Source organism: Stigmatopora nigra, chromosome 12 (genome assembly GCF_051989575.1).
Source record: "Stigmatopora nigra isolate UIUO_SnigA chromosome 12, RoL_Snig_1.1, whole genome shotgun sequence".
NCBI classification, from domain to species: domain Eukaryota; kingdom Metazoa; phylum Chordata; class Actinopteri; order Syngnathiformes; family Syngnathidae; genus Stigmatopora; species Stigmatopora nigra.
Window position 1 is genome coordinate 5358647 of NC_135519.1, and position 16020 is coordinate 5374666.

At 40.1% G+C, this 16020-nt stretch overlaps 1 protein-coding gene across 1 annotated transcript; it reads right to left on the bottom strand.

Annotated features, from left to right (window-relative positions):
* Positions 1-350: 350 nt before the first annotated feature.
* Positions 351-15846, bottom strand: strn (striatin, calmodulin binding protein). Its single transcript, XM_077729688.1, has 17 exons — positions 15488-15846; positions 9729-9832; positions 8467-8540; positions 7382-7460; positions 6398-6565; positions 6179-6314; positions 5935-6100; positions 5226-5333; positions 4608-4751; positions 3992-4128; positions 3531-3706; positions 3205-3252; positions 3010-3131; positions 2771-2938; positions 2550-2690; positions 2286-2474; positions 351-1832 (listed from the first exon to the last, which is right to left on the bottom strand). The coding sequence occupies exons 1-17, from the start codon at positions 15695-15697 to the stop codon at positions 1663-1665; spliced, it is 2340 nt and encodes a 779-aa protein (XP_077585814.1). The 5' UTR covers positions 15698-15846; the 3' UTR covers positions 351-1662.
* Positions 15847-16020: the final 174 nt, after the last annotated feature.

Consider the following 16020-nt stretch of genomic DNA (forward strand, 5'->3'; position numbering starts at 1 on the left):
GATGTTGTTTTATGGAGAAAGAAAAGTTAACATTTTGGCGCACGTGGCACTTCTTTTCTGTGGCTTTTTCCTTTATGCTTTATCTAAAAAGGGGTGCATTTTCTTCTTAATTGAAGAAATGAGTTCATAAGTGTTGGCATGAACGGCCGTTGGAATGTTTCCTAAACAGTGCGCTTGCTTTTAAACATCTTTTGTGTGTCAATAGTATTTATGATTGACTCTCTATTTGTACATATTCATATCAACTGATTTCCTCACAATGATTTTCTTTTTCCAAGTTTTGATAAAATAAAGAAAACGAAGACCACTCCATGGAGATTCTGTAACATGAAAAGGAAGGGACAGTAAGGTTAATAGTTTACAGCAGGTTTATTTTGAACATTGCTTTGATTTACAAACCAGTGACTGAGAAAATGGCTCGTTGAGTGAGTGAGTGCTGCTCTCTCCGTTCATTTTGATTCAATTCCTAGGAACATCTCACAGTTTTACAGTAGGATTAGAACTTGCAGGAAATGTCACCTCACTCTGCGTTAGATGGCGGACAAGTTATTTGGAAAAAGTCCTCATAGTACTGCACTAAGGTCCTGCTAAACACTGGACTACTTGTCAATAGGTGGACAGGACACATCACACGTTGTAATAAGCATGTCCGGTTGGGAATAGGGGACTACAAACAGTACATTTCAATTGGAACAAGAGCAAACTGGCCAAAATGAGTTCTTCCTAAAAATGGACATCAATAACCAACTCTTAAATTGTAATAGTATATAACCAAAAAATGGTTTACTTTCGACACAAATGTTTGTACGCTAATTTTACTCAAGTGTACAATATTCTACCAAACAGACCGACTGTATTTTTAATCTGTTCTGCGTCACACGAACCAACTTCTTCCAAAAAAAAGCGCAAAACTGATTCCCCGGATACATTTATCAAAAAGAGCACTCAAAACTCACTGCACAGTTAATTTTAAGACTGAATATATATTTTGTTTATTATAAGTATTTTTCATTTTACATCCAATGTTTAAAATCAGCAAACGCTGTGTGGCAAACGGATGCGTCTCTCTTTGCCGCTCCCTCCCCAACTCCCCCCCCTCCCGAAACAAGCTTGTTTAAAATAACATGTCCAAGGCCTTTTAAAGCAAAGGCACATTTGTCAACAAGTGTTTGAAAAAGGAAAAAATGGAAGGCAGACCAGCAAGAAGAGAAGTGAATCTGGACTGAAAACAAAACCTGGTTTTGTTGGGGAAGAGGGCAGGGTTTCTGTCGATGGGGAGGAAAAGGCCTGAGGGGTGCGGGCTGAGCGCCTTAAAACCAGGGTCTCTTTAAATTCTCACCCTTTTTTTTTTTAGATCTCCCCCACCCCCCCACTTGTCCTGAGCCTCCTGGCTGTGGAGTCGGGTTGGCGCTGTGAGCAGTCACACCCAGGCCTGCCTGGATGTTAGACGAGGAAGGGCGGGAGGAACGTTTTCCCCGGCCCGTCCTTCACGCGGAGACGCCCCCGTCCTGTTTGTGGCTTATGGGGTCTCCTATTGAGTGGTAGGGGGCGGGGGGTGGGGTGAGGTTGGACCCGTCCGTGCCTTTGAGTCTATTCTCCTCCTATACCTCAATTTGGTCCCTGATCGCTGGAGGCAGAGATGGGGAGAGGAGCCCCACTGCGTCATACGAACACCTTGGCGAGAGCGTCCGCCCCGGCGCTGGCGATGTAACATTTTGACGGGTGAAAAGCCACGTCGTGAATAGACTCTTCGAACTTCTTTCGGTGAGCCGTGAACTCTTGGATGCAGGTTTTGCTCTCCAGGTTCCACAGGCGGATGGAGCAGTCGTGACCTGGACAATGGCAATTTCATGAGGATTGCTTGTCAACAGGTTTGAGTAGGATTTAATTAGCACTGTGTGGAATGGCTATCTCCATCACAATATTGTTCAAGACGTTGGCTGCTATTAACATGACAAGACGTCCATTCCATTTTGACCACCCCTTTTGGACAAAATGGATTGGACGTCCAGCACCATCAATGGCAATGAAAGATGGCAAGACCTCTCAGTTTAAATGGAAAAATCTGCTTTTGAGTGTTTCTTTATGCTGTGACCAGAGTGGAAAACATTTTTACCTTTTAATGACATTGTATTAACTTAGAAATGTATGAATAATAATAAAAATAATAATAATAATTCTAGGTCTAGTTGTCTTTCTGCATAATGTCGCAGTTTACCCCCATGATGTCACGACATAGCTAGTGAGCACAATGTGAATGCGGTTATTTTTTTGGCGACACTTACTTCCCGACATGAGATACAGTCCGTTAGGGTCCACGGCTAAGCTCGTGACAGCATCCAGGTGGGCCACCATAGAGTGTATCAGTTTACCAGTGTTGTTGTCAAAGAAATTGATGTGTCTGTCCTCCTGTGCTGTGATAGTGATGGGCAGCGTGGGGTGGCTGAGGATTTTGTTGATGTGAATAGGAGGACCTAGTTAGAGAGTTTTTCAGTTAATGTGTGGTCAATAGAAAAGAGTCATCTCTCACCATCATTTCCAAAACATACCTTGCCCTACATTAGACTCCAGGCTGAGGACAAGCTGACTCGTCTCCATATTGAAAAGGCCGATCTCCCCGCTATTGAAGGATGTGACCAGGTGAGCTGGTTCACTGCACACCAGGTCCACTGAAGATGGAACTCCCATCTCTGATGCAAACACAAGCATTTATCACACAAAACACAGACAACAACAGAGTTTAAGTGTCCGTGGAGAGTCAAAGATTTACTCTGGTTTTCGTTGAACACCGCTAGGGCTGGGGAAGTGCTGTTGGCATCCCACAGTCTCACCGTCCCATCAGCCGAACACGAGAGGAGGCGTTGGTGTGCGCTGCTGTACACCAGACCCCAAACGGAGTCCGTGTGACCGGACAGCTCCCCGCGTAGCACTGATGAATCTATCATGCCACAAACTCAATTAACCCACATTTAAAACAAGAATTGGACAAAAAATGTACATATGCATTACCATAGGAATCATAGGGGTCGATGTTGGGATTGGGCATATTCCAGCATTGGATGGTGCCGTCCACTCCACCACTAAAACACTGCTCTCCAGTGCCACTCATGACCACGCTCAACACAGCCCCCCTGTGGGCATGATAAGTTGCTCGATATTTTGTTTTTTAATCAAAACTAAAACTACATCTACGTTATACAGTACCTGTGAGCCCGGAACGTGTAGATAGGCTCCACGTCTAAAGATGCACTCCTGTGAACGATACAAACTCAGTGTTAACCACCCCCACTGTAGCAAAATGCATTTTATGGCATTCACTTGCACGAAATGATAAAAGTCTATTAACACATTGAATGGATCCAAAAGCATTTACTCCGAACGACTCCCAGTCGACTGTGTGTGGGTGTGTGGCAGAGCTGTGCTGTGAAATCACATTAATGAGCGAGAACGATTCCCTGTGGATAACTGAGTCAACCCGCTGGAAACAGACAATTTTCACATGGACAACATGTTTCTTGTTGTGTTCTCACTTTTTGGCTGGAGTTGTCTTTTGAAGATTCCACATCTTGAGGGTGTGATCCTCTGAAGCAGTTACCAGGACAGGTTCTACGGGGTGGAAAGTCAAGGCCCGAATCCCATCAAAATGGCTCCGCAGGGTAAATTTAGGATTCCAGGTTTTTCTCATGGCGTCCTTATTGTTGCCAATCTGAAGACAAGTTTAGAAGTAAGAATATTTAACACCGTATTGCTCATGAAAGGCAGTACTTTTTGATACATAGCCCCAATAATTGATTAAATGAACACTAACTTTCTGACCATTTCCGCTGTTGCACTATCAGAACTAGAACTTTGATATGTTTGTCAATGTCGGTTATTTATATAATCCCTCTAAGGTTTCTGTGTTTCACTTTATGCTCCACTCATCACATACTCAGAAATAGTTCTGGGCAGAAGGATGGCCTTCTGGGATTTTTGGCTCCCTCCTACTCACATCGTATGCTAAGCTGTCAGCCTCATTGGCTACGGTGAGCCCGGCCAGCTCCCCCAGGCCCAGCTCGCTCTCCATGGCCTCGTCTGAGCCCATAATGAACGACTTTCCTGAGGTGGGTGGGAAGGTCAGCGCCTCCACTGGAGATAAACAGAGAGCTCAAGTCATCATCAGAGTGAAGATAATTATAGGCAGGCTGAGACATAACTGGCATGTAGAAAGTAAAATAAGGGGAGAACAGGGTTGGTTGTCACAACTCTTAAACTTTCTTAGAACAGTCATTTATTTATTAAAGTGAGAATTATAATCTTGGATTGTATTTGGCAACCGTTTATTTTTCCAGTAATATTTTTTTCCTGGTTTAAATCAATTGTATGGCATATTAATATACTTGTACTTACACAAATGAAAGATGGGTAATAATTTCACTGTGCGCTGTATACTTAAATTCTTTGGATCCCTTGATAGCTAAAAGCTAAACAAACAGCTAGCAAGGAACATGACTTGTTAGAGAATGTAAACCCTAATGGTAACTTAGTCCTCATTCCTTTCCAATGGTCCAAATGATCATAATTGCACAATCAACTCCGTTCTCTCCTAGTTATTAAGCAATGCCGACCTTCATCTGTTCGGTTACCGTCGTGCTCGTTAAACCGCACCACGTTGGATCGGGATTGAGTGGTCGACGGTGGCTGCAAGTGGGACACATCCTCGGTCTCCCTCAGATTAGCCAGCATGTCTTGAAGCTTTGACCGGTTGGGTCCTGTTAAAAAGCATTCCATCAAAAGTGTTCACAAGAAGTAACAGTGAATATGTAGTTTTAAGAAATGACAAAAGGAAAAGAAGGGAAAAGCAGATGTGAAAGGCAATAAAATCAGGGAAGCAGAGATTATTTTCTGTAAGAAATAGAATTGCAGTTTATGAAGTTCAAGAGGCAAACAGGTGCTTGGCGTACTGTTATCATTAAATGTAGATTTGTGGAGTTGGGAGTGAAAATCATTATTGATATACACCCTTGAAGAGATGACAGGAAAAACAAGCAATGAGTAAAAGAGAGAACACATTTGGAATGTGCGGCACAGTTAACAAACATCAATGAGTATGAAATGACAAACAATAGGTCAGAATAAAGCCAAGTAAAGGGCATTTGATTGTAGCGTTTGACTGAAGTCAAGAAAGGCTGAGGCGCTACAAAGAGAGAAGAAGGGAAGCACCGACGCCTGCTGGTAGGACTTACTCTTCACCCCCTTTTTCCCCTTGCGCTCCTTTCTGTACTGCTCGAGTTTGGTTATCAAGGCGGGATCCGCATCCCAGGCCTCAGAAATGGGGCCGTGCTCGTCCTTGTCTACACAGAGGGGACAAAACCAAACTGATAGGCTGTTGAGGAACTGCCAGGTAGTGATCCCCAAAAAAGGTCTGGCAGACCAGTCAGTGTCTGCGATTTATCAACAATTGAATTCATCGACAACAATTTGGATGGTCAAGTTATTGTTTTGTGTCACTGTTGATCGAAGAATTGTCCAGTTACTCATTTTTGAGGTTCTGAACTTACTGGCTTGGCAGCAACCCCAAACTCAGCTCCTCTTAAAAAAAATAAAAAATAAATAACCCTGTATAAAATTGAGCCATATTTTCCTAGTGTTGGTCTGAAGACAAGTGAAGTAAGATGTAAACATTAGACAGGTTTAACACCAAATATAACACAAAAAAATAGTAACAGAGTAGCTGCCATACAATAGTAATACACGGTGGATGACAGCAAACAACGAGATATCTTCAATACTTGTGATTTATGTACATAAGACAAATGAATGAAAGGTGTTTTAAGGGGGAACATTTCTGAGAATGCTATTTTCACTGAAAAAAAACTGGCAAACTGTTTATGTCTTCTAAAACTAATATGTTACACGTCTATTAATTTTGAATGTAAGTTTTAGCCGACTTACCCCAATCTGTGCCGTCCCCTGTGCCTCTGCACTCAGGAGAAATGTCCATTTCGTCAGGACTTGATAGAAAGTCAAAGCCCTTGAGAGCATCTTCTGTGTCTGGGTCTTCACTAGTATCCATACTAGCTGGGGGTGTTGATGATGATGATGGCTTCTTCCTAATGATCTGGAGAGAAGACGCAAAAACAAGAATTACGTTATAAAAACATCCAATCCAACAAATAAAAAGAGGGTGTTATCGTACCGTTCTGGATTCCACGTTGGTCCTATCCTTCCCCTCACTATCTTCCTCATCATCGTCATCACTGAACTCAGCTGCTGCATTCTCGATGAATTTAAAAGCTTCTAGTACAGCGCTCGAGTCCGATAACTCAGCTTTCCTGTTAAAGCGTCAAAATGAATAAGAGTTAACCGCTTTTGTGGTTTGCTGGGCCTTATGAGAATGCCTCTAAAAGCTACTTACGCTCTGGTCCCCATGCCTTTTGTCGTGTCTGTCCCATTGACCAAAGGTTCTGTGCTTGTACGTTCAACCGTCTTTCCACTTCCATCGCCAGCTAGACCCAGCAATGCTCGAACACGCTGGGACTTTACATCTAAAATGGTGTCTGTATAGCCCACCTCTTGTAGGTACCTAAAAAATAATAATAATTAAAGTTAATGGTCATTTGTGTAGGTCAAATACTGAGTGTAACGGCCTGCTGACTCATTTGGTACTCTTGTGTGCATCAAAAAGAAATCCATTGGTGGAAATTGTATTGGCAAGCAATAGGTTTGATTTTGACTTTTGATCAGAGATGAAAAATGAAGTTCCTGCTAGTGTCTTTGGCGCCAAAGTAGCACTCTACTCATCAACAAAATATGGGCTGTGGGATTGCCAGGCATGTGAGGCAGATGATGTGAAAGGCTGCAGTATGTTGGAGGAAGCAAAGGATCACTTTTTCCTCAGCTAATGGACTACAAACAACAGATACGATTACACAGCCAACCACTAAAGTGTTGTTGCCTCCATAACAGATGTATAGCACAGTGAAAACCCTTTTTTAATATATGGTTTCCCATTACGAAATAAATAAATCCAATTTAAATGATTTCATAACATTGGACTACCAGCCACTTGATGGTGTATTGATTCACTCGCCTGACGTCAGTGGATTATCAGATTAAGATGAGTTATTATTCACAATAAGTAGGAGAGAAATTGTAATAGCAAGTGGCACCCATTTGAGGGAGCTCCTGTCCACAGTATTCGGCGTCATCGCAGCTGACAAAAAGATGTACGTATAGGACATCATTATGCGCCAAATTGTATTTGCATGAAATTAGCCACAAAAATGTGTCGAGAAGCATTACAGTTATGCAGCTAAGCATTTAGACTTACTTGGTGTGTGGATGTTTTTTTGCCAGATAAAATAAGTATAATTGACTTGAAAGCATGGGATAATCTTACTGTCTGAGGAGCTGCCGGCCTTGTTTCCAGGACAGCTGATTGTTCAGCGATCCAGAAGTATCGTTCTCATTCGTCTCGTCTGGAGGAGAAGAGAAGGACACAAATCAGTACCCAATTGGTTATGATAATGTTTAGACTTGGTGAACTCATCCATAATATTGTATCAACTACACACTGTTCAGTTAACTGCAGTGTATCCATAGGACTGCATATAGACCTTAATGTACCCAAAATTGCTCAAATTGACTATGTGCCTTTAAACATGGAAGGACTGGAGGCTCCCTTGTGATATTCACTAGTTCACGCTCCACTTTTGAGTCAGCTGAGACTGTAGCATTGAGCCAAACATGAGGATGACCGCAGGTGCGTCACATTTGAACAGAATCGTGCCGACAGTCAGGAAAATGAGCGATGGGAAGCTTTACCACCATACAAGCAACACTTCCCACTTGTCTCATCCCTCGTCACCCACCCCCACTGGTAGCTAACACCTCTTTTGCCTCACCTCGCGGCTTCATCGACACTTTTCAAGAGCTTGGGAGTTTTGAACGATACCAATGTAAGTAGATACGTCAATCGTAGTGGAATCCTCATGACAACAATACAAAAAAAAAGATTTTAAGGCAAAAGACAAACCAATGTAGCCACATTATTTGCCTGTATACACTGCAGCAAACAAAGCTATTTAGTGTTGCCGCAATTTAATTAGCACACTGCTGTTAAAAAGTGGCTTGGAATGTATCCCTTCAGTTTAATCGTTCAAATAAAGATACTGTAATTGAAAAGCAGGTGGGCCCTAATGGAAATGCTTGCCTCACAGTACTGAGGTTCTGGATAAAATCTGTCAGATAGATTAGTGAGATATTTCCAGATTATGATAACTGTATTTAGAAATAATGGCAAATAACACTATTATTAGGGTAACAATTTTGTTAGTCAAGACAGGACACTGAACTAAACTATGGAGGAAAACAAGATCTGACATGAATGAGGCCTTGACATTCAACCAGTGATGTCATGATAGGTATGTGAACAGAACAATAATAGCGATTTACCAGACCAGGTAGAGTTGACTACAAACTTACCGGACTCGTAGCTTGGAGGTTTCATGTCACCTTGATTTAACTCAGTGCCGTATTTTAATTTATGGTACTTTGCTCTGTAAGTAAAGCAAATAAAGGTGGTTAACAGATGAACAAACATGATTAATTGGGAGAAACCTCAATGAAAAATCCCAATTGATCTAAGTATTTTCACCAAAATTTTCCAAACATCCCCAAAAAATATATTTGAGCATTAAATCCTAATGTGCATACACGAAAAAAAAATTTTTACATCTTCAGTCATTCAATTGGTTACTATTGTAAAGATGTTAATGCACAAATGGATCAAGAAAAAACACTTTTTCAACACTTTTGAAATGAGTATACAACTATTCAGCATGAGCCGCGATACAAAAAGTACACCGCCAAATTCCCTTCTTGAAAATCTTACGCAGCTTTTCAGATATTCTTGGTGATGTGAGTGGTTGCCTAGCAACCTATAGAAGTGGTAGTAATTCTGGGTTATAAGTGTTGCTCCTAAGGCGGTCGTGTGTGCTTTCACAAGGGGAAAGTACATAAATTCTCACTAAAAACAGCTAGAGGACAATCCCACGCTTAAAAAAAACTGGCCAATGAACATCCTTACATGAGAGAAAAAGGAACGCTGCAAGTAAAATCAGCAGCTCTAATCGAACTGCTGACTCTTAAATGTCCTGTTAACTAATTTTCATGATTTGTTTTGAAATCCAGTACATGATATATGTTTAAAAAGAAGTTAGGGGGAATTTTGTGTTGAATTTCTGGCATATGTTGGAGACAATTATTAGTAGGTACATTTGAAATAAAATACATCTATTAGATTTCACATGTTGTACAGTAGTAAAAACAATGAGACTGACAATGAGATACTTGGATTGACAATATTTGGTTTGTTTTGTGCCATCCTGAAAGGGGAGAAAAAAAAACATTGACTGAATAAATTGTGCTGCCTGTAAAACACCCATTAGCTCAATTAACCTCAATTTATCTTCTTTAAAAATGGCTGTTGACTTCCATCTTCTTCCCACAATTCATGAGGTTTGAAAATAATCAATACAGTAAGAGCCTAAGAGTTAGTAGGTGTGCATTATTTGTTCATTAGTCAAAAATAAACATGATCAGTAAACCATCTTACATTGGAACAATGTTTTAAGAAAAAAAATCTCACAACCCTCATACTCTGCTTAAATTACATAATTTCGAACTGTATGTTCTTTTTTGGTGAGAATAGACAGGAACATAACCGTTGCAGTGATGGCACTCACCTTTCTTGCTTAAGTGCAAACTCCAACATTTTAATCCTCCTCACAAGGTCTTTCTTAAGGTTCTCCTGGCCTTTCCTTTCTCCTTGTAAGAAGGCGATTTGAGCCTGAAAATATAAAAAAAGAAAAGAAATGCCAGGATTTTAAATCAGTACTAGATAATAGTATAATATTCTAGTTTGCTGGCATCCTTGCGATAGAATGTTCTGTCTTTGTGTCGTGACTTAAACCATCACAAGGCCACGGCACTTCAAAGAGCAGCTACTTTTGTCGAGACTGAAATAGAATGTTGTCAAATCAATGTGCGTGGCAGGATGGGAAAGCGTGAAAAAAGTGTTTCCTTCTATTTTAATCTAACCTACTCAGACTCCCACACACAAACAACTGTCCCCACTCACTGTTCCAAATAAGCATTTTCACTGCAGACATTCTACAAAAGGCAGCAGTTGGAGCCACTTAATAGATAGATGCATTAAATTCATTCTTTAGAAAATAAGTTGCTGAAATTTCCTGAGAAAAAGAAAATCACTAAAATGAAGATGGTGCAAAACATATGTTGTGTTCATCATATTTCAAGTGTTAAGTCAATGTGGAGTTTTCATACTCAAGTAAACAAACATGACAGGTTAAGGAAGCTTATTTTAAATACAGGTTGAAAAATTGGCAGGAATTAGCAGAGGCAAAATAGGCCAATGGTCAGTATGTTAAAATCCTGGGAAGAATATAATATAATTCCTGCACTGGTATGTATATGCAGAGGATGGTGTGAATTTGAGTGGGCTGCATGACAAGTTCACACAGAAGCGGATCTGCCAGCTACGAGTCATGATGTGCATTTTGGTGTACCTCACAATGGAAGCAGCATTCAAAAAAAAAAAAAAAATTAAGCTTTTTGTGTACAAACGTATTACTTCACTCTTTTCAAAACAGGCCGATATATAGACTTCCATATTTCCCACTGAAGCAAATGCAAATACACCTGCCATGCATTCTTTATTCCTATTTTCTGCCTCACACTGATTTGGCAGCATTACTTTTACTTTTACACAAGTTCTATTATGGTGATGTAATGGCACTCTTTCTAGGTGAGTTTCGGTTAAACTGGTTTGGGTTTTGTATTACATAAAACTATAAATAACATTGACACCACTATCAAAACATTTGTTTACATTGTCAGTTATAATTTCCTAAAATACAGTTGCTAAGGCGTGGAATAAACCAATATCCGTACATTTTGTAGATGTTTTCCCCCACTTTTATTTTGGTGTAATGTAGTCCGTAGATTGTACACCGTTTAAAGTGTCATATTATGCCTTCTGGGGAATTCAACCTAACAATAGTAGGAAGAATGTCAGCTAAAAGCAAGAGCAAAGTGCACAGAGAATTAATACTGCAAACGTTGTTTTGGACTAATGCAACAATATGAAAATAATGAATGAATGTTACCGAATCTGAGATCTACACCCATTATTAACAACCCAAAAGACCATTGGGGTTTTGTGGTGCCAGAGTGTGAGAATAGTAAAGCTCTGTGAATCTCTGGCTTGCCATCTACACCCTGATCAAACATTAACCTTACCAGGAATGTAATGAGTCAACTAAGGCTTAAAAGAGACACAGGAAGCATTTGATCCTGGCCTCACACTGACTACATTAATGGCCTGTGGAATAAGAGCTCCACAGTGTGTCTGAGGGAGGGACATGTAGGACAGGGCATCCATCTAGAGCATTTCTTTTTTTTTTTAAATGGGAAAAGGAGGCCGTCCGTGTTAGCTAATGGCTATGGCGGACAATAAAAACCAGACCGGTCCACAAATCTGCTAAGAAAAGATGAATTTTATCTTCTGATTTCCGTTTTGCAAACCAAAATCCATTTAATTTTGAGGAAAATAAAAATGTACTTTATTAATTGGAATGATTCTTTTAGAAAACTACTGGAAGTGGAGTTGTAAAACCAGTCTGGAAGATTGTTATTGATTTACAATGAAAGCAAATTGATTGCAATATTGCAGGTATGCTGTGATTTATGAAAAGAAAATACAAATAGATATGCCAGGTTTGGGGGAAAAAAATAGTAAGTTGCCATAAAATTGTGGTCAGTGACTCCCTAATTGTTTTATCATTGTTGTTATTGTTATATATTGTGGTTCTTATATGAAAAATGGACAGTTTCCAACATGACTGAACCTGACAATAAGGATTGTACTACGAAGACTCCGTTGACACTAAACAGTGAGTTGCAGTCTGACAAGTTTACGTCACTCTACAGATATTTATGAAGATAACCATGGGGCTCTCAGGGTTTCCAAATATGTTGACCCATAGTAACCATATTTGGAACAGGCAGGCAATGTTGTAAGTTCCATATTTCCAATGCAAACAAACTTTCGTTCGATGAGCTCTACCCACCACAACTCCATCGTCAACACGATGGTCGATCTGATAACTCACCGATTACATTCCAAACATGCCTTTGACAGTCAGCAACAAGGGTGAAAAGGCTACATGACTACAGAAACAAGACAGGTGCAAGACATCCATCAATCTAAATACAGTAGATACATTCACTGAGGTTGAATCTATCCTGTATCCATTTTTTTTATTGTGATTACTTTAAGTCAGCTACAAAGCCAATATTTCTGGATTGAATACAATATCAGTCATTTTGGAGAAATTCAGGACTTATTAGAAAAAACAAAGATCTGCAATTGTTGCATAAGACAAGGCATATGAATATTGGATGTAAATGACAACATTTTCCATCAGTACAAAGAGACTTGGAGATTGGCTCTTTTACTAGTCACCCTGGGCAAGGAAATACATTCTTGCTTTTTACGACGGAGACTATGCCCAGTGGGTGTAGATAAGCTCATAGGGACAGGCTAGAAAAAGAAAAGATTTTACAGGACTGACTTATCTGTCTACAGTGGCAATTTGCGACTGCAACGACTTGTTTTGTGGTACCTCTAATGACTCTCTTGGCAAAGCTCTGAATCTGCATTTGTGAGAACCAACTTTGGATGATCAAAACTTTTCAAATGTATCTTTTTTTTGTACTTTCCCAAGATGGGCTATCTACTGGAAAGTAAAAAATAATTACAGCCAGTGCAGAGGCAAAAGTATTGCGTTGACCAAGGAACAACAGTGACATGCCATTTCAGAATGCCACAGTGAAAGCAAACCTGTGATTGAGTTTGGCAAAGTGCTTCTTTTTCCAGAACTAAAGAATCACACTGGACGAGTGGATTTGTCTTTGGAGCAAGTCAACTTAAAAACACGGCAATAAGTCATTTGATGAAGTCTGACTAATATTAATACAAGCTCATGGGCAGGTAACCTCTGCTGTTACTGTCATTTAAATATCAAGATCCTGCTTTTTTTTCTTGCCGTATTAAGAGAAAAATAGCTAAATTGAACTGTGTCCCCTTCAACCTTACTAAGTTTCAAATAATGTCAACCAACAAGATTCGTCCAGCAAAAAAATATACAGGGATTTCCCAATAAGAAGGCTGCTGACAGTCATCCAGTACAATGAGTTAACTCTATGGATCAAAATCACGTATCACATTTTATCTGATATAATCCCTTTTTTCGAGTATTTACTTATAGGACATTGTTATACATTTACTGCTATATTACTCATCTAGTCCACATCTATAAATGCCAACTGTTCAATTTTTTTTGTAACTTGGCACTTTTGCGTATTGTCCTCTTGTTCTCCTGATAAATATGAGGCAACTTAGTGACGGAAGAACAAAACAAAAATGACAACAAGGAAATGACATACTGCACCTTGGTAGCCTTTTACAACCTGTAATTTAGAATAACTTATCAGAGAAATACACTGAACTTTAAATGTTCATGGGGGAAAAAAATCACCAGGTCAATTTATTGATATACCATGACCCCTGGACTTGAATGGTAACAGACAAAAGCCACTGCTGATGTGTGTACACATAAAGTACAGTAAATTTCAGTTCCGAGCAGCCCGAGACGCGAGGAGTGGCTCTTTGCAGGACTTAACAGGCTTGCTTGGCAACATTCTTGCAAGCTGTAAGGTTATCCCTTCGCCCAAACAAAGCGAAATAAGATGCATTGCTAAAAGGCACCAATGTAAATGCTAGTCAATTCCAAAAACGTTGTGTGGTGTGTCCATGTTCAAGAGATACATGACAGATTTGAGATGACACCAGTCTAGTAGAGGAACAAATTTAGAATTTGGGTCTACAGCAGAAATAATGAGAACCCTGTTCGTTTTACATGGGAGCAATAATAGAATAGCTCAAGGACACAAAAAGGTTGCAGTTACATTTCATTAGATTGTAATCACATCTTTTCGATTTGTCAATACTATTTTGGAGGAAAAATGTGCTCTGCAAGGGTATAGATCGTGGCCTTCCCGTGTACATGGGTTTTCCTTGTATTATGCCAGTTTTCTCTCATATTCCCAAAATATGCATGCTAGGTTGTGATGGAACACTCCAAATGTTCTATAGGCGTGATTGTAAGTGGAAATGCTTTTCTATGGGTGGCCTTCAGTTGTCTGCCAACAGGTTCAGGATGTATACCACCTCCTGCCCAGAATGATCTGGTGTAGGCTCCAGCACCCCTGCAATCCTTGAAGGTTAAGTAGTACAAAAGATGAATGACAGAATGAAACATGCAGTGTTATTGACAGGTAGTCATCTATCACAGTATTTCCCAACCTTTTTGAAAAAATCTCAAGGGACACCACCATGTGGAAACATTTTCATTTAAAACTATATTAACAATAGACATTCTCATCAAGGTTTTATCAGCAGAAAATCACAAACCTCCAAAACTATTGCAAAATCACATTTTTCATACCTACCTCATTTCACCAATTGTTGATGTCTGCAGACCCTGAACAACCTCCAGTTCAAGTGATGCACAAATAAGTAAAGTCATGTTTTTAATCGCATAATTGTATGACTTTTCTCCAAATATTACATACATCTCCTAATATTAAAAAAAAATGTGCTCACACTGACTTTACGTTGCCAAAAGTTGATGTCCTGCAAACCAAACAACTTCTGGTTCATTTTAGAGAAAAACAAACAACAAAATGACTGTTTCACAATTTGATTCATGTAATAAATAGTATAATCTATAATTTAACATTGATCCTATTTTGATTTTAACCTAGTAGTCGAAATTTATTTAGTTATTTTGGGAGTGGCAATGGCAGCCATACTACTATACATCCATAACAATACATAGTGACTCCCACAGTCTGGTATGTGGGCTTTTGGAGGAGGAACCCAAGTGCTAAAACAACAAATAAAGGACAACTATATAAGAATTACTGTCATCAGCACCATACACCCAACAGTACCTTACTAACGCTTCTTCGTGATATTTCGTCAACATCAACACAAAACTATGTCGATCTACAGCGCCTACTCAAGTTAGCCGTGACTGGCAGTACACAACAGCTTGCTAACAAGATAGCAACACATCTTTTTAAGAAGATCGCTACAGAAAAAAATCATAATTATGATAAAATCCAGTTATTTAACACAGTATGTTCAAAGTGGATTCAATAAATAGGTCGAAAAGAGCCATCGAGTTGTGATCTGGGGGGGCGCTACAGCTTCTTCGAAGCTAAAATGTTAGCCTGGTAACGAGGGCAATTGACATTAGCCCAAACGAGCAACATTAGGAGGAAAACATGTTCTACTTCGATCGCGCGACCAGCAAACAAAAATGTCACATGCGTCTAAAAATGCAATGATTTTCACCTGTAATTCGGCACGTTCCACGTCCCATTGTGCCCTTTCGACTTCGAAACGGGCCCATTCGTGCTGCAGGAAGTGTAAGATCCCCGGGATACTGTACTGCGCCCGAGCCGCCTCCCCTGCGTCGCCATCAGGCAGCAGTCCTTTACCAGCGCCGGGCAAAAGCGAGTTATTGTTGTTGAAGAACACGCCGGGGCCGGCCTGTTCGTCCATGGCCGGGCTCGGTGGAATGAATTGTCCTCAGGCTTTCGGATTTGTTTACGCTAAATGCAAACGGAGAGGCACCGGACTGTCGACGGCTACTCGAGTCCGCGGAATGAACTCACTTTCTGACAGCTAGCTGTCATTGAATGACGTCAGTAGAAAGGCCCCTCCCACGTTAGCTCTGTGGGCGTAGACAAATAAATGTCAATTGAGCGCATGGGGCAATGGATAAAGGTAGGTAGATTTGTCTTTATTATTAAATTGAAAACAAAAAAAAATCAATCGAGATTTATTTCAATTCAGTAAATAAATTTCCTGGGTTTCTAATTACC

What these genes read in the sequence shown, in the direction of transcription:
- strn (XM_077729688.1), bottom strand. Translation starts at nt 15,697, where the DNA reads ATGGACGAACAGGCCGGCCCCGGCGTGTTCTTCAACAACAATAACTCG. An exon ending in TGGAACGTGCCGAATTACAG is followed by an intron (nt 9,833 to 15,487) that starts GTGAAAATCATT and finishes TTATATTTTCAG; the next exon opens with GCTCAAATCGCCTTCTTACA. An exon ending in CCAACGTGGAATCCAGAACG is followed by an intron (nt 6,101 to 6,178) that starts GTACGATAACAC and finishes TCTTCTCTCCAG; the next exon opens with ATCATTAGGAAGAAGCCATC.